Source organism: Rattus norvegicus, chromosome 14, assembly GCF_036323735.1.
Source record: "Rattus norvegicus strain BN/NHsdMcwi chromosome 14, GRCr8, whole genome shotgun sequence".
NCBI lineage: Eukaryota > Metazoa > Chordata > Mammalia > Rodentia > Muridae > Rattus > Rattus norvegicus.
Window position 1 is genome coordinate 33670507 of NC_086032.1, and position 18498 is coordinate 33689004.

Genomic DNA, 18498 nt, shown 5'->3' on the forward strand with positions numbered 1-18498 from the left:
GGAGGAAAGGAAGGAAGGAAGAAAGGCTGTATGAATGGATGGATGGATGAGATGGAAGGAGGAAGAAAGGGGGAGGAAGAAAGGAAGAGAGGAAGGGAGGCAGGAAGAGAGGGAGGACTAGAGGAAAAGAAGAAGGAAGGAAGGGAGTAGGGGAGGGAAGACTGAAGTAAGTTTTAAAAGGACTGAAAAAAATGTGAGTTTGATAAAATCTGAGTGGGAACAAGCAGCTATGTATGCATTCCTCTAAAACACAAAATTATATTTTAAATACAAAAATTAAAGGGGTAGACAAAAAAAATTGGGGGCTGGGGATTTAGCTCAGTGGTAGAGCGCTTACCTAGGAAGCGCAAGGCCCTGGGTTCGGTCCCCAGCTCCAAAAAAAAGAACCAAAAAAAAAAAAAATTGCCCACAGACTGAGCCTTCTGCATGATTGGCAAGCCACACTCACATATGGTGAGCCACACCCACTTATGGTAGATTTAAGCTTTTTCTCAGCCAGCCTAAAACAGCACAGCACAGGCTCACTCTGTGCCAGTCGTTTTGTGTTTTGTGAAATTTATTAACTCTTTAAACCCCTATGAGAAAATAATGACTATTCTTCTTATTTACATGTGGAAACTGGAACCAGTGAGGTCACGGAACTGCCCAAGGTCACTATCATGTTTCTCTGTTTTGTTTTGTTTTGTTTTGTTTTTTGTTTTGTTTTGTTTCTGTGTAGCCCTGGCTGTTCTGGAACTTACTCTACAGACCAGGCTGGCCTGGCCTTGAGCTCTTTGAGATCCTCCTGCCTCCTGAATGCTGGCATTAAAGGTGTGCACCACCACTGCCCGGAAACCATCATGTTCTTAAATCTTTCTCCAGCTGCCTGTCTTTATCTTGTCCAACTCTGGGTGTTCCCCACTTTCTTTGCTTGTACAGAGCCCTGAGCACGACCCAAAGGTCCCGTCCTTCCTGGCCCTTGGCATCTCCTCACCATTTCCCCCATACCCTTACCTCGTCTTCTTGGCATTTCTCCTTCTGTTCACACGTGTCCCTCTCTTGCTTTACTCTCCTGGTTTGCCAAGGCTCCCCGAGGAGAAGAGTACACACAGGAACATTCTTTGAGAATTTGAATTCCAAAAAGCCTCTCAGGTGCTCAACATGGAATTCTACCTTGACAATATTTTGTTTGCTTGGTAATTGTCTTAGCCAGGGTTTCTATTCCTGCACAAAATATAATGACCAAGAGGCAAGTTGGGGAGGAAAGGGTTTACTCAGCTTACACTTCTACATTGCTGCTCATTACCAAAGGAAGTCAGGACTGGAACTCACACAGGGCAGGAACTTGGAGGCAGGAGCTGATGCAGAAGCCGTGGAGGGTGCTGTTTATTGGATTGCTTCCCCTGGCTTGCTCAGCTTGCTTTCTTATAGAACCTAGGACCATCAACCCAGGGATGGAACCACCTACAATGGGCTGGACCCTCCCCCTTGATCACTAATTGAGAAAATGCCTTACAGCTGGATCTCATGGAGGCATTTCCTCAAGGGAGGCTCAGTCTCTATGATAAATCCAGCTTGTGTGAAGTTGACACACAAAACCAGCCATTACAACTGACCCCTTGTCAACTTGACACACAAACACATCACTATGAAGCCTCAACCCTTACTTTCTTATGATCCCCAGGATCTAAATAACTTTAAAAGTTCCACAGTCTTTGCATATTAAAATTTCAATCCCTTTAAAATATCCAAGACTTTTAAAATTCAAAGTCTTTTTACAATTCAATGTCTCTCAACTGTGGGCTCTACTAAAGTACTTTCTTCCTCCAAGATGGAAAAATATCAGGTCACAGTCACAGTCACAAGCAAAATCAAACTCTAACTGTCCAATGTCTCGGATCCATTCACAATCTTCTCGGTTCCTCCAAGGGCTTGGGTCACGTCTCCAGCTCTGCCCTTTGTAGCATACACTGTCTTCTAGGCTGCAGCTGCCTCTTCTCCACTGCTGCTGCTGCTCTTGGTGGTCATCTCATGGTACTGGCATCTCCAAAACTCTGCTGTCTTCTGCTGCAACTGGGCTGCACTTTCACAAACAGCCTCTCATAGGCTCTTTTCACGGTGCTAAGCCTCAACTTCTCTGTGTGACCCTTCAGTCCTGGGCCTTCAACCACCACAGAGGCTGCACCTTCACCAATGACCTCTCTTGGTCTCTCACAGTGGCTAGCATCAGCTGCTACCCCTTCATGTTTCAAAAGCAGTGCCACCTGGGTGACTCTTATACATGACTGAGTCTGGCTGCCAACATGAGGTACAGCCTTGGCTGCCTCTGGAACACAGCTTCTATGAGCTCTCAGGAAACACTTCCCAGATGATTTCACCTTAGTGATGCTGCTCTCTTCTTAATTACTGCTAATTTCTTAGCTCCAGCTGACCAACGTCATTAATCCCAGTAAAGCAAAGATTTCGCTTCAGTAGTTCTGATATCTTATCAATCACAGCTGATATCTTATCAATCACAGCTGATATCTTATTAATCACAGCTGATTCTTCAGCCCCAGCTGACCAAAACCACAGAATCTTCACAATCAAAACAGCAACAGCCCCAAAAAGACTCTTTAATCTTCCCTCTGAAATTTCACAAGCCAGGCCTCCATCTTCTGCACTGTTCTCAATATTATCTTCCAAGCTCCCACAGAACATCCCACAGAGCTCTTAACACCCAATGGCTCTTCTAGCCCAAAGTTCCAAAGTCCTTCCAAAGTCCTTCCACAGTCCTCCCCAAAACATGGTCAGGTTGTCACGGGAATACCCCACTATGCTGGTACCAATTTGTCTTAGTCAGAGTTTCTATTCCTGCACAAACACCATGACCAAGAGGCAAGTTGGGGAGGAAAGAGTTTATTCAGCTTACACTTCCACATTGCTGTTCATCGCCAAAGGAAGTCAGGACAGGAACTCACACAGGGCAGGCACTTGGAGGCAGGAGCTGATGCAGAGGCCATGGAGGGGTGCTGCTTAACTGGCTTGCTTCCCCTGGCTTGCTCAGCTTGCTTTCTTATAGAACCCAAGACTACCAGCTCAGGGATGGCACCACCTACAATCGACTGCGCTCTCGCCCTCCTTGAGCAAATGACTTACAGCTGGATCTCATGGAGGCTTTTCCTCAACTGAGGCTCCTTTCTCTGTGATAAGTCCAGCTTATGTCAGGTTGACACATAAAACCAGCCAGTACAGTAATTTTAGTTTTTTTTGAGATATATTCTCACCGGGTATCTAAGGTGGCCTTGAACTCATGAAGCCTCAGCTTTCCAGGTGCTGGGATTGCCGGAGTGTCACTGTGTCACTCTATTTTATGGAGTTGTCACTATGGTAACAATCATTTTTCTTCAGAACTTTCAAGGAATCGATGCACTGTCTTCCAGCTTGTGCTGCTGAGAGGCCCTGGCGGCATCCGGAGTCTTGACCTTTTAGGTAAAACCTGTCTCAGCTTTCTAGAAGCAGAAAGTTAGAGGTCTCAAACCAGACCAATGGCTTATTGCAATAGACATTTAGAAGTAAAGCTGTTTGGGCAAAAAGGTGTGACACACCATGATACACTGCAGCTTCCACAGCAAGATGCAGTTTGTTTATTTAGTTTTTTATTTTTTGTTTTCTTTTGGGAGGGAGGTTGCAAGGGCAGAGGGTGGATATGAAGGGACAGGGAGATGAGGTTGGATTGGGGCACAGGCTGCGAAATTCACAGAGTCAATAAAAAGTTAAAAAAGAAATAAGAAAATGAGCACCAGAAAGTGTCCTCCGTGAGGAGCCACGGAAGCACTGTTAACATGAGTGGATTTGGAACCACCTGGGAGACACATCTCTGGGCGTGTCTGTGGGAGTTTTCTGAGAATTTTAACCCAAGACTCAACCTGAATGTATCTGATGTTAATCAATGGACTGGGGTCCTGAACGGATGGATTTAAAAGGAAAAAAGGAAAAAAGGAGAAGCCAGAGAAGTGCTTTTGCTGTGCCTTCTCCAACATGATGGGCTGTATTCCCTTGGACTGTGAGGCAAAATCCATCCTGTCTTAAGGTTCTGGTTGGGTTTCTCACAATGATGAGAAAAATGAAGAGGCAGTAACTGAGTTAAATCAAGTTAATTAGCTCTGTTTAGCCCAGAAATCCTTAAAGTGTGACCACCTGAAAGGATCCAGGGTGCTGTGTTGGCCCACCCCAAAGAACCCAGCCTTTGTGTTCGAGTAGCCCTGTGGTTGACCATGGTAGATGCTAGAGCAGAAGGAAGAGATTCTTAAACACTTGGTTGCACGTGACTGAAATTTGCATTGCTGCTATCATAATACCCAATATATGTATCTTAAGAAAACAACAGCTTGTTTATGCTTAGGTTTCCTTGATGTGGAGGTGTGCACCTCAGCGTGAGAGAAGCCGGGCAGGGAAAACTGCCCACCATTCCTCAGAACAGACTGGCAGGATGGAATCATGTCAGGTATAAAAGCACGTGGCCCAGGCTAGCCTTGAACTTGTGATCTTCCTGCTCCCAGCTCCTTCAGTCAATCCTACTGGCACCAACTTCTTAGCATTTCTTAATCTGCGAGTTGACAATGAAAGCTTGGGCTATCATGTAAGAATGTTAGTAAGAGCTGATCTGGATAAAGGTTTTTAAGCCTTAAAACTCATCGCTAAACTCAGCCGTTTCTTTGGTGTTGACACTCCAGGAGATTTTCCTATTTATTTTTTGGTCTATTTCTATTTTTCTGAACCAGAACCACCCACTCCTTGCTTCTCTGTTTGAACGAGCATCTTTTGACAGTCACCTAATGAGCCCCCGTTGACACTCGGTAAGTGGTAAACAGTGTCAATAACACATGTCCACTTCTAGTCACACAAACCTCATCAACGAGGCCTTATCACAGGCTCTCACCTCTGGCTGAACAATGAAAGGCTAAGAAGTGGCATGGATGCTAAGCTTACTAACAAGTCTGGGAGCTGTTTCTATTGGTGCTGCACAAAGCCAGTCACCCACAGAAGGCACACTGCACCACCAGGCTGGTTGTCCTCTCCTCTCCCCAACGTAGAAATGCTTTCAGAAACACGGACCGTTTGCATGGAGAGAAATCAAGCCACCAAGCTAGTCACCAAGCTATTCACAAAACGTGGGCAGCAGAGAGCAGTGAGGAGCAGTGGGCTGGAGGGATGTGATTGAGAGATGGTGCCTGCCGTTAGGACTTGGATCTCGGTGGCCTGGTTTTCAAGCCCAGGTACTGATCAAGGCTCTCTTTCCTCAGTTGCTTCAGGAAAATGGGAATTATGTTGACATTTTAAGAAGGTTCTTTTGGGCTGGCCATGTGGCTCAGTGGTAGAATACTTGAAGGTCTGGATTCCACCCCAGCACAAGAAAAAGAAAAAAAAATATCAAGCATTCTTTGTGGAGTAAGAAATATGTTGTACAAAGCATCCGATTATAGGGCAGTGGGCTAGTTATTACCATGTGTCCTTGCAGCTGCACTGATGTGGTGGCATCGATGCCCCACTGCTATTTGAACAACCCAATCAACCCAAAGTAATTACTAATTTCAATTCAATACTTATTACTTGTTTAGGCTGGGGCTACAGGTCACTTACTATACATCAAACACTGGCTTTTGCTCTTTGCGACATTGCCTCATTTAAATTATTATTTTCTTCCTTTTCTTTGAGACGGGGTCTTTTAACACAGACCAGGCTGCACCTGAACTGTTGGTTCTCCTGCCTCGTCCTTCTGAGCGCTGGGAATCCAGGCGTGTGCCAGCACACATAGATCTTTCGTTTTTAAAGTCTTCTAAGAGATGAGACATTCCCCCTGATTTACATGTGAGAATGCCAAAATTTAGAGGAGTGAAATTACTTTTATAAAGACTATTGTATGTGTGACAGAGCTGAGATGGAAACACAGGCTCCGTGGACCTATAGCCTTTGGCAAATGTGGAACTGAGACATGTCTGTGGGACAATGACCTGTGCCCCTTGGCAAGCATGTGGTTAGAGTTAGTGGGAGTTAAGTTGGGACACGGAGGAAGCATGGCTTGATGGGGGCCAAAAGGACATTTGGAAGTGACAAAGCAGAGTTTGACCAAGTATGCAGGCAGTCATGTGATGGGTCAGGTTGTTAGATATAGTCTGTTAGGTGTGTGCGTGTGTGCGTGTGAGTGTGTGTGTGAGTGTGAGTGTGTGTGAGTGTGTGAGTGTGTGTGAGTATGTGTGGAGTGTGTGTGAGTGTGTGTGAGTGTGTGTGAGTGTGTGCATGTGTGTGTGAGTGTGTGTATATGAGTGTGTGTGAGTATGTGTGTGTGAGTGTGTGTGAGTGTAAGTGTGTGTGTATGTGAGTGTGTGAGTGTGTGTATTTGAGTGTGTGTGAGTATGTGTGTGAGTGTGTGTGTGAGTGTGTGTGAGTGCGTGTGTGAGTGTGTGTGTGTGTAATCTCTTACCATTAGACATCTAACTGCAAGAGACTGAAGAGTCAGCTGGAACTGGCGAATGGACAGGGAGTTACTACCTCACTAAACACAACACTCTGATAGGGAAGGTTGCAGGACGCATTTAGCTACCGGTCTGTCATGAGGACTGGGTTATTTCATAGCCTTTCATTCTGTTCTAATCACAGTGCCCACAATTTCCTCTCTGAGTGGCACAGGGGTTGAGGAAGCTGTCAGAATTTCATGTAGAAAACACATGCCCAGCCAGCATGTTTCCCCCTGTGTACCCGTGTCTACAGAGTCTAGGGGAAACATTTTCTGGAATCCCCAGCAAATTGTCTTCAAGGTTCCAGCTATTAGTTTTGGAGATGTGGCCACATACAGTCTATAGCACAGGAAAGGAATTAACTTCTCCCCGAATCTGTAAGGGATTGGTACTGAGATTTCTCTTGGATACTGTCTTAGTCAGTGTTCTGTTGCTATCAAGAGGCACCATGACCACAGCAACTCTTATAAAAGGAAGCATCTAATTGGGGCTTGATTATAGTTTCATAGGTTTAGTCCATTACTATCATGGCAGGAAGCACAGTAACAAACATGCTGGAGAGGAGCTGAGAGTTCTACATCCAGATCTGCAGGTAGCAGGAAGGAGTGAGGAACACTGGGCCTGACTTGAGCATTAGAAACTCCAAAGCCCACCCATAGTGACACACTCCCTTCAACCAGACCACAACTAATGACCAAGCATTCAAATATATGAGCCTATGGGGGCCATTCCTACTCAAACCACAAGTTTTCAGATACCCAAATCCACAAGTTTTCAGGTCCCTCGTATAAAATAATATTGTATTTTCATATCTTCTGCAAACTTCACATTATCTCTCAACTACTTATAATACCAAATAGGAAATACTGTGTATGCAATGGCTGTACTATACTGCTGAGGTAACAATAACAAGGAAGAAAAAGTCTACGCATGGTCAGGTTGGAGGCAAGTGTTTTCCAAATTATTTTTAGTCCGCAGCTGTTATATTCACAAATATGAGACCTGTGGATGATAAGTATGACAACTGCAGGATGATTAGCTTCAATTAAGAAGCAGTATTGCCTACTTGGACCTGAGCGAGGGGTCTTTTTCCCTAAATGGTGTGTATGTGCTGGGAGTTGTGGGGGACACAGGCTGCCAGAGCAAAACTGAGACTGATATCGAGAAAAATGTATATGATTCCTGTGTATGTGTGTGTGGAGGATGGGCTTCTGGGCAGAAGAGGAAGCTGTGTGTTCTATGTGCGTGTACTATGTGTGTATAGTGTATGTGTGTGTGTGTGTGTGTACTGTGTATACTGTGTGTATGTACTGTGTGTGGGTACTGTGTATACTGCGTGTATGTACTATGTGTGTGTGTGCTGTGTATACTGTGTGTATGTACTGTGTGCATGTACTGTGTGTGTGTACTGTGAATACTGTGTGTATGTACTGTGTGTGGGTACTGTGTATACTGCGTGTATGTACTATGTGTGTGTGTGCTGTGTATACTGTGTGTATGTACTGTGTGCATGTACTGTGTGTGTGTGTACTGTGTATACTGTGTATATGTACTGTGTGTGGGTACTGTGTATACTGCGTGTATATACTATGTGTGTGTGCTGTGTATACTGTGTGTATGTACTGTGTGCATGTACTGTGTGTGTGTGTGTACCGTGTATACTGTGTGAATGTACTGTGTGTGTGTACTGTGTATACTGTGTGTGTGTACTGTGTATACTGTGTGTGTGTACTGTGTATACTGTGTGTATGTATTATGTGTGTGTGTACTGTATATATTGTGTGTTTGTACTATGTGTGTGTACTGTGTATTTTGTGTATTTTGTGTGTGCTGTTTGTACTGTGTGTACCTATATTACTGTGTGTACTGTGTGTCTATACTGTGTCTGTGAACCATGTGTATATACTGTATGCATACTGTGTGTATATTATGTGTACTGTGTGTATGCTATGTGTGTACTGTGTATACTGTGTATGTGCTGGGAGTTGGGGGGGGACACAGGCTGCCAGAGCAAAACTGAGACTGATACCAAGAAAGATGTATGTGACCACTGTGTATGTGAATGTGTAGGATGAGCCTCTGGACAGAAGAGGATGCTATGTATTCTGTGTGTACTGTGTGTTGTGTGTGTACTGTGTATTATGTATGTGTGTACTGTGTGTATATACTGTGTGTGTACTGTGTGTGTACTCTATTACTGTGTGTACTGTGTGTGTGCTGTTTGTACTGTATGTACCGTATATGTACTGTGTGTGTACTATGTGTATGTACTCTGTGTACAGTGTGTGGGGGCTATGTATGTACTGTGTATAGTGTGTGTGTACTGTGTGTACCGTATATGTACTATGTGTATGTACTCTGTGTACTGTGTGTGTGGGCTATGTTTCTACTGTGTATAGTGTGTGTGTACTGTGTATGTACTGTGAATACACTGTGTTTAATGTAGGTATCTTGTGTATACTGTGTGTACTATGTGTGTATACGGTGTGTACTATGTATATGTACTGTGTGTAGTGTGTGTATGTACTGTGTATACTGTGTATACACTGTGTGTAATGTATGTACCATGTGCGTACTGTGTGTACCATGTGTGTGTACTGTGTGTAGTGCGTATGTACTGTGTGTACTGTATATACACTGTGTGTGTGTGCTGTGTGTGTACTGTGTAATGTATGTACCATGTGTGTATCGTGTGTACTATCTGCCCTGAGGGCAATGACAAGGTTTTCATGCAATTAAACTAAAACTAATGAATCTGCACTGAACTTCCCAAGCCAGAGGCCTCCCAACATGTTGGTGCTTCTGGAGGACTCACCGCCGCCCTCTGTAATTCAGACCTTCCTCCGTCGCTCTTTGGTTACTGTACATTCTCTCTAACAGTTCCTGACATTGTCCACAAGGCACTCGTTCTTTGCCTCTGTCCTCCCAAACACTCACTTCTCTAAAGAAATACACTCATGGCATGAAAACAGGCTAGGATGATAACATCCATTCAGCCTTAAATTGCCATCTAGAAAGAGAAACAAAGCCACAAAGATCGTTTGGGGGAAAGAGCGCTTTCCCCTAAATGTTCCTGTATTTTTAATTCCTACTCAAAAAGCCCTGCTCTGTCTTATATTAAACATCAGATAAGCAGAAAACACGATGCCCCTCCCTGCTTCCCTAGGGATGGTCCCTGTGGTCATCCCAGTCCCTGCTTCCCTGGCAGGCAGCAACCACGATGGAGCCCATCCCTGGCCCTCCGTTCACTGGGGTGGTGGCGGGGTGGGAAGAGCTTAATACTAAACAGGGCAGCTCTGGTTCTGAAATGGATAGTGGCAGGGAGCCCGAGACTGAGGACATAAACAAGCTGCAGGTCTTCAGAGACCTGCCAGGACTCTCTCAAACAGGAAGAGGACACTTGGAGTTGTCCTACTGACTCTCCGCCTCAGCTCTCGCTCAGAGGCGGAGATGCGTGCAGCTGACTCCCAGGCAGCAAGCTGAGGCCGCTCGCTGTCTGAGACGTCAGCGTGTAAGGAGCATGTCCCTAGACCCCAGATAGCGCCTCCATTTTCAGGACGGGGTGCGGTTATAAATGTCAATCCTTTTCTGGGAGATGAGTTATTAGACACCAGTGGGCTTCTGGGAAAACTAAAAAGAAGCAAACAGGAATGAAAGGGCTTAAGGAAATGGGTGGTACTGGCTTCACTCGCTGTTGTCTCAGAGCTGTTTCCAAGCACCTTGCATTCCAAGGCCCGTGCTCGGCTGGGACTTAGGAATATATTGTTGATATATAGAAAGAACTGGAACAAGTGTTTGAAATTCTACTGTACTCATGTTAGCATGTGGGTCTCTCAAGTCTCAGAGTCTTTATGGACTCATGGAAAGCCATCCCTGAGGTACGCAAGGGAGATAGCAGGAATGGAATCCTTCTGTGGAACCTACAGCAAAGTGCGGCTGATAGTCTGGCCACATCAAGAAGCGTTTGACAGCGTTTGACCAGGAGTTTGTGGTGATAAGAGTCAAGCCTGGGCTTAGAACTTGTTCTGCACCAAAGGGGTAGCCACCACACAGCGTAGGCTCAAAGATACAAGGAACGTGCGTCATGCTTTTTAGAGGCTTAGCGTAACCACAAATCTATAAGCTTAGCAGTTTAAATAATAAATCAAAAGAACATAAGAGGTCACAGGCATCATCTGAGAAACTATGGTGCGTGCCGTGATACTTTAGTGTCCCAAGTGGGTTCCACTGCAGAGAGGTCAAGGAGTCCACAGAGACTTCTGAAAGGAGATGGGATTTGGCATGGGGGTTACAGAACAAAGACTCTGGGTAGATGGGGGGGGGCTGATAGCACCAGAGCTGTGTGTGAACAGGGCTGCCTCACTTGGGAGTCTCTGCCCACCTGTATCTGTCTACTGTGCTCATCTGCCTAGACATCACTGTCCGTTTTTGCCTTTTCGCTTCTAAAAATGTATTCTTTTCATTGTATCTTTTTTTACACAGCTTTGTCTGAATATAACCAAACTACAATAAGTCACATGTAACACACACCCTGTAATAGGTCTTGACCCGCATTGAAGCCTGGATATCGCCGTAGTCAGTGTAGTAACTGTCTGTCCACCCCTGGAGAGTTATAGCCTTGTCACATAGGAAAGGCAGCTGCGTGGCCTCGGGATACCCCCTCTCTGGGGCTCTAAAGAGTGACCCTTTTCCTTTCTCAGGGAAAGAACTACAGAACATAGGTTTCACTTTCTTTTTCAGGAGGGAGGGGCTCTCTTTTCTCTTTCTCTTCCACTTCCTCTTTCTTTCTCCCTCTCTCCCTCTTTCTGCCTGCCTGTCTGTCTCTTGGAGATAGGGTGGCTTTGAACTTGAATCTGTCTGTTCCATTCTTCTGAGCACGGGCACTGCAGGAGTGTGCCCCCACAACGCTCAGCCTCAGGCTTTAGTGATGGCCACGCCAGCCGCCTTCACTGACAGTACTTGACAGGTGGACGTGTGCTCAGGCTGCTGATCCTAATGAGAATCCCAGCAAGGGAACCCTGTGACCTTAAACCCATTCCAGAGAAGGTAAGGCGAGCCTTAGACAGGTCAGACACTTGTCACCTATGACAGTTGGTAGGTGGGGGTGCCACTGCTGCACCGCAAGTCAGCCTGCCTTAAAATAGTGATTTGTTTGGTTTCCTCAAAATGTATGTGTATGCTTGTATGTGTGCCTGACTGAGTATGTGCACCACACACATGTGCGTGTAGGAACCCATGGAGGTCAGAAGAGAGAGTTGGCTCCCCTGGAACTGGGGTTAGAGGCTGCTGAAAACCATCATAAGAGGACTCTGGTCCTCTGCAAGAACTGAGTTCTCTCAGGTGCTGAGCATTCCAGGGCCAGGATCTGCCTGCCTGGCACCCAGGGAAGGATCAGCTGGCTCCCCATGGAATCCTGACCATGGGCACACACACACATAGACACAGACACAGACACAGACACAGACACACACACACACACACACACATGCGCAGACACAGACACACACATGCGTGCAATACACACACATAGACACACACATGCATGTGCAGACACAAACACACACGTGCGTGCACATACACACACATGCACACACACATGCACACACACAGACACAGAGAGAGACACACACACGCATGCACAGACACAGACATACACCTGCGTGCACATACACACACACACACACACACACACACACACACACACACACACACTGGGATATTATTTGGCCTTTAATAGAAGAGGGGATCGGAGTTGGGGATTTAGCTCAGTAGTAGAGCGCTTGCCTAGCAAGCACAAGGCCCTGGGTTCGGTCCCCAGCTCTGGAGAAAAAGAAAAAAAAATAGAAGAGGGGATCACAGCCATTCGTGTGATGAACCTGGATGTGTGATGAACCTGGAGTATATTATGCTAAGTGAAGTAAGCCAGATGCAGAAGCCCAGAGGCTGCACAATCTCACGTCTATGTATACTGTGACTGGCTGAGTCTATACAACCAGAGGAGAATAATGGTCACCCAGGGCTGGGGATTGTCAACTGCATCTTCAAAAAGTCGAGGGGGGAAATTTCGACCACTGCTTCTGCTTCCTATAAAAGAGCCTTGGTGGGGACACTGTGACGGTCCTTCTGTCACTGCTGCCCTGAGGTCCCAAAGAATCATCCAGCCCTTCCTTAAATGGAACCAGGATGCCACGTGCAGAAGAAAGGCAGCCTAGATAGAGGACAATAGGCACCTCCTGCAGTCCGTGCTTCCTTCTAGACGATTCCTCGATTCCGTGCTTGAGAACCAGGACTCTGCTGAGGCTGCTGTATAAATGTCCTGTCAGCCTGTTTATCCTCACAGGGCAGTTTCTTGGCTACCCCAGCACTGTTAATTGCCCTCAGCCCAGGAGCCTTTGAAGGGATAAAAGCCAGATTGCAGACACACACTAGTGTTTATCACGCACGTCTTTCCTGGGGGTCCCTGTCCCAGGAAGGGGCAGGTCCTTTTCTTCCTGTGCCAACTCTGCTGCCTGGGGTTGCCTTGTGCCCCTCCGCCAGCTGCCCTTGAACTGAGCTTCTGATTCACAGAAGATAGCTCATTCTAGCAGGAAGCAGCATCTCAGGATGTGAGATGCTGAAATGGATTTTTTTCGTCACCTGTGTGTTTCCGTGTCACAGCTTTCTCTCCTGTGTGTAACCTTTCTTCATCCGAGTACTGTGCACAGAAGTACCCCACAAAGGCTCTTCAGAGTTTGTATTTGTAAAGCGCTGAGTTGATGGAGACTCTGCACAGGAAAACACCACCCGTGCAAGCACGGCAAGAATGCTCGAAACAACTTGAAGTTTCTAAAGAGATGCAATGAAATGTGGGTGCTCAAGAGAGGGCGAGAAGGCACCCCCATTCAGGAGCATCAGGGGCTGTGTGTGAACTCAACAAGTGTCTGGTTACATCATTTCACCTTCAAAATATAGCAGGTGAGGGGACTGAGTGGGCATGGGAGGATGCTGGATCCTGACTCTGGGGCTTCCAGGATTTGCACATATAACCTGGCTATTTTTAAAGATTCTTATTTATTCTTAAGAACAAACACACAATGTTAAATACACACCTCTCGATAATAAACACACACATACAATTAAATATAATCATAATCATATATCTCCCTCACTTCCTTCCTATAATTTCTCTATAACCTTCCTAAAAATGTACCGCCCCAGCTTCATGATCCCCTCCCCCACTAGGTGCTGTCAGTGCTGCCCGTATATGCTTGGGTGTGGGACCAAGCCATGTGAACATGAAATCCTACCTGTAGCCACATTGTCCCCAGCCGCTATCAACTGCCAACAACTCTTCAGATAGGGGTGGAGTCTGGAGACCACCTATCCATGATCCCAGCATTTGGCTGGCTTGATTTCGTGGAGATCTTGTGCAGGTAAGCTCAACTGTTGTGAGTGTGACAGCTGTGCCGTGTCCATGGGTGTGACAGTGCTTCGTTCTGCCCCATCCTGTGCCTCTTAAAGTCGTTCTCCCTCTGAGATGTTCCAGAGCCTTAGTGAGGGTGAGGGGGTGTTGCCATATGAGCCCTTAGGGCTGCATGCTCAGCCTCTCAGCCTCAGCACTTGCAGCAGTGCTCCGTCCCTCCATTGCCTCTGACCACTGCAGAAAACCTTCTCTGACCAAGGCCAAGAGCAGCCCAGATTAATGGGCATAAACACAAACATCTAGAAAGCATTTTTGACAGCATGACCATGTAGCAAAATCCCCAGCTATGGGCTTTGAGTAGGATTATAAAAATTAAGCATGAAACTTCCTTCTGTGGAGCAGACCTCAGATCCAATCTGAAATCTGTTAGTAACTCCGTAAGACTCAAGTACTATTGTACCAGTGGGCCAAGCTTGCCTGACAGGCCAGGGCTGCAACACGCAGGGCCAGACCATTGATGACCTCCTTCTGCAGTCCTTATAGCATTTTTGGGCACGATGAAAGCTAGCTGGCAATGAAGAAGCATCCTGACCAGTTTGACGTTGGCTTTTCTAGATTCTGCAGTCAAAGTGCATGGTTTCTTCAGCAATCGGGTCTTTCCATTGTAGTTTCAGAGGGTGACCTAGGACTGAAACCTGCGGGGCCACTTAATCCTTTAACAGCCAGTATTCCCTGAAACCTTTCATGTGTTGTGTACTATCCCTTCAATTATTTTTACAATTGGATTGTGGGATAGTAGGTTTCCGTGTGGCTCTCCAGTCATCCTCCCTTGGCATCTAGTCCTCCCTCACATCTGATGGCTTCCGCTATATTCCCATGACCCTCTCTGCTTAAGCCTTTCTGTTCTCAACATTCCATCTCTCAACTCTTGTCTTCCATATAATCTATTATACCCGCTGGCCTGTTCCTTACAAAAGGGCACTTCTGGATTCCTAGGAAGCTCAGCTCTGTTCCACAATGCCTGGCTGCAGACGTGGCCTTGGACCTGATACTCAAAAGGAATCGGTGGGCACAACTGGAAGAGAACATTCCCATCGTGAGCCGCAGGCAATTGAAAAAGAAATACGATAGGAGAACAGTCAGCCTTAGAGAAAGTCATTCATTCATTCACTCATTCATTCATTCACTCACTCATTCATTCATTCACTCATTCATTCATTCATTCAGCAAATAGTTGTTCAACTCCTGCTGTGTGTCAGCCACTCAGGGTCATAAACTCTTGCGGACAGAGGGGACCTATCCTCAAGCACTTTGTTTTTGCCATGGGGATACTGATGCTGAAAGAGGGGAGCAGTTAGAGCTGAGGAGGGCAGGAGGACTGGGGTTGTGAGGCAGCCGAGAAGGCAGCAGTTGATACAGGTGGTGATGGGCAGGCCCATCTCTTGGCCAGTCTCACGATCTAAGTCTCCCTGCCTTCCTTGATCTGTTTGTCTAACACAGTAACCTTTGAAACCACAACATTCTTGAGTCAGCAGTGTCTTAGGACAGATTCTTCCTGTGGGACTGACAATCCCAAACTGCTAAGAACACAGCCTGAACCAGCCTGGAAGATGCTGTGACTCCAGACGGTTATGATCCGGCTCCGGGCCCAAGTGCGGTATCTGCTGTTTTCTGATCCCCAGGCTAAGCCAGGCCTGCTGGCTTCCTGTTTACCATTCTCACTTTGCCCCCTCTGTTCCAGGGGGTCAACTCCTAGAACAAGGTTGAGGACAAAGCCTTCCTGGGCTTATGCAGCCAATGGCCTTGCAGCAAAACACCCCATGAGCTCAAAAGAGGCATCGAAGGAATGTGGACTGTGACTCAAGAAAGGGAGCGCAGAATTCTGCTGAAAGGAAAATACAACATCCCAGCACCCTGGCCTGGATTCCCAAGTAAACAAGCTGGACAGAAAGTAGCTCACAGAGGGAGTGTGGCGACAGACAAGACCCCAGAGCCGTTAGGGGATTCCGAGGGAGCAGGAGCAAAGCCACTTCAGGGATGAGGCCTGGGTCAATTCCTATCAACCCAGTAGCAAAGATAACTCAGTGAATACAGCACTGTGTGAGCTCATGGGGGCCGGGAAAGGCAAGAGTCCTTTGATCCCTGACAACTAAGGAACCATTTGTTGACCTCCAATACAACAATGACCCACATCACAGGCACACACATGTCATGCAATGTCCTTTGTTTGCCTGGTTCTTTTCCAGTGGGTCTGCTTGTCCCCTCCCTATGTGTTTTCTAGAAAGACTTCATTGTTTTTCTGGTGGAGTATAGGAAAGGGTGCTGTGAGCTGATTAAGACAGTGGTGAGCTTCTGGGAGCTGGTGAAAACGACGCTGAGTCTTTGAGAGCTGGTCGAGACAATGCTAGTCTGGATACCAAAAGATCACAAATGGTAAAGGCCTTTCCTAGTTAGGGATTGTTTAGTCATGAGAACTGAAATCCATTTCAGCTGGTGGAGACTTTTTGGTGATGGGAAGAGAAGGGCATATTTCTGGAACCACACACAGAAGCATCTCATATACCTGGGGGTGAGGACCCAGCCGGCTTCAGAAGGCCTGGGACAGGAACCCTGGGACTGAGCCCCCTCTGCAGGCTCGTCTCTGCATAGCTACCTCAGCCTGTTCTCCCTTGCAAGCTGGCTTCCTTACTTTTACACGTCCATACAGACCTGCTCTTGTTTCTTATGGGTCCAGTTCTCAGGAAACATTGACTGACTCCTGGACTCCAACTTCCTGTGGACAGACATGGCACACCACGTTATCTCAGAATAGGTAGGACCAAAGGATTCTCACAAACTAGTCCTGGAGGTTTTTGGAAAGGAAGCTGTAGGTGAAGGCCTTGTGATGTTATTCTTGGGGATACATGAACAAACTTCCCAGACAGGGAAGCAGCAACCGGTCAAAGCGAGGGTACCACCAAAGACCAACCTAGCAAATCAGTGGGCTTTATTTATAAGTAGCCAGTGAGTTACTCATAGGAGTATGGGTAAGGAACTGTCTACAGGAACAGAAATGACTCTCCGAGGTATCACCAAAGCCCCGCTCCAGCATGGGCAACCATCCACCAAAGCTGGGAAAGCAGGAGCACACTGTACAGCCTGCAAGCAGATCAACAGGTTGGACAGTGTCCTCTCTGGGTGGGCTCAGTCTGTGTGAGCCTCTTCCAGGCCACTCAGACGGGTTTCTGCTTCTTCTAGACAATGTCACATAATGTCCTTCCTCGCATGGTTCTTTTCTCAGCTGGTCTCCGTTTCTTTTGGTTGGTCAGCTCAGTTTGAGAAGATCTCTCACCCATCTTGGCTGCTTACACACACTCGGGGACAGCGGGGCCTGGAGAATCTGGTCAGTTTCAGTGACTTCCTGAAGCTATTGAGTTATTTACTTCCCGAGCTTAAAGAGCTTTGCTGGAGGGCAGAATGTCTAATCTCCTTCCAACAGTTCGTTGTCTCTCTTCTTCTGGAACATCCTGAGTCTTAAGAAGCTTCCCTCCCAGATGGGAAGTTTTAATCTTTGAAGAAACTGCTACACAACAGAGGTCTTTCTGGGACTCCATTCCGGAAAATGCTTATCGAACAGCTCTCACTAAAGGAAATCTTGAGTGAGAAACAAACTCAGCGCTATTGATCAGAATACACGTTGGCACTCGAGCGCAAACTGAGCTTCAAAATAGTGCATCCTCCCTCTTACTAAGAAGCTCTTGGCAGTTGGTAGAGGCAGATGAGGAAACATTCAGTTGGGGGAGATGTGGTCATTGGGAAGATTCCTGTGTTCCAGGATGGCACATGTGGGCAACATTAGTTAGAGCTAATGGGTCATTTAAGAAAACGATATGATGAGGGTGGTTGTTGTAGTCCCAGGATTTGGGGGGCCTTGGAAGATGAAAGTTGGGGTTAGATATGAAAATCTGTATAAAATTCTCAAGAATAAAGAAACATCTTCAAAAAATGGTTGTTTTATTTCCACTGCATATTAAGGTTGTAGCATCAACGGTCTAGCTACAGCAACTTCTCAGTGGCAGATCTATAGTACACAATGGCTCCCATGGTCTCCTGGCACTCGTGACTTGCATACTCAATTCTTTTTGGGTGGGATAAGATGCCTTGCCCTAACACACACACACACACACACACACACACACACACACACACACACACTGTAGCATATGGCTGAGGTTTCTGGTCGGTCTCAGGTAAGGGGATGTTACTTCTGAGGTGGCATTCATGTGGCAAAGAACGCATGACTGGGACCAACAGTCGACTGAGACCTGGGGGCTACCAACAGCCACATAAATGACCCTTTTTGTAGTTGAGCACAGAGATGCAGAAGTCCTAGCTAGAACCATACTTAAACCTCCAGAGACACCCTGATCCAAGGAGGGGCCTGCAGAGGTGTGTTTTTACTACTGACTAGAAGGGAACGTGGGTTTATAAAGGTTGCGTAAGGCACCACAGTTTGGGTAAGAAAGGAGTAGCATAGCAGGCGTCCTCCATCTTGTTCCTCTGCATCTTTGGGTGTCACCCTACTTCCCATGGTCCAAATGACTCACCGCCACCACTCCTGCTCCCCAGCCAGCAGCAGAA

General features: G+C 46.6%; 1 protein-coding gene across 2 annotated transcripts; it reads left to right on the forward strand.

Annotated features, from left to right (window-relative positions):
• The first annotated feature begins 2334 nt into the window (after positions 1–2334).
• On the forward strand, positions 2335–18180 carry LOC134481742 (uncharacterized). Of its 2 annotated transcripts, XM_063273756.1 has the most exons (6): positions 2335–3450; positions 4364–4465; positions 4743–4817; positions 5677–13430; positions 13698–13888; positions 15620–18180. In XM_063273756.1, the coding sequence occupies exon 4, from the start codon at positions 7574–7576 to the stop codon at positions 8549–8551; it is 978 nt and encodes a 325-aa protein (XP_063129826.1). In that variant the 5' UTR covers positions 2335–3450; positions 4364–4465; positions 4743–4817; positions 5677–7573; the 3' UTR covers positions 8552–13430; positions 13698–13888; positions 15620–18180. The 2 variants fall into 2 exon arrangements, with proteins under 2 accessions (XP_063129826.1, XP_063129825.1); XM_063273755.1 differs by lacking the exon at positions 2335–3450 and having other exon boundaries at positions 3818–13430.
• The last annotated feature ends 318 nt before the right edge of the window (positions 18181–18498 follow it).

What these genes read in the sequence shown, in the direction of transcription:
- LOC134481742 (XM_063273756.1), top strand. Translation starts at nt 7,574, where the DNA reads ATGGTGTGTATGTGCTGGGAGTTGTGGGGGACACAGGCTGCCAGAGCA.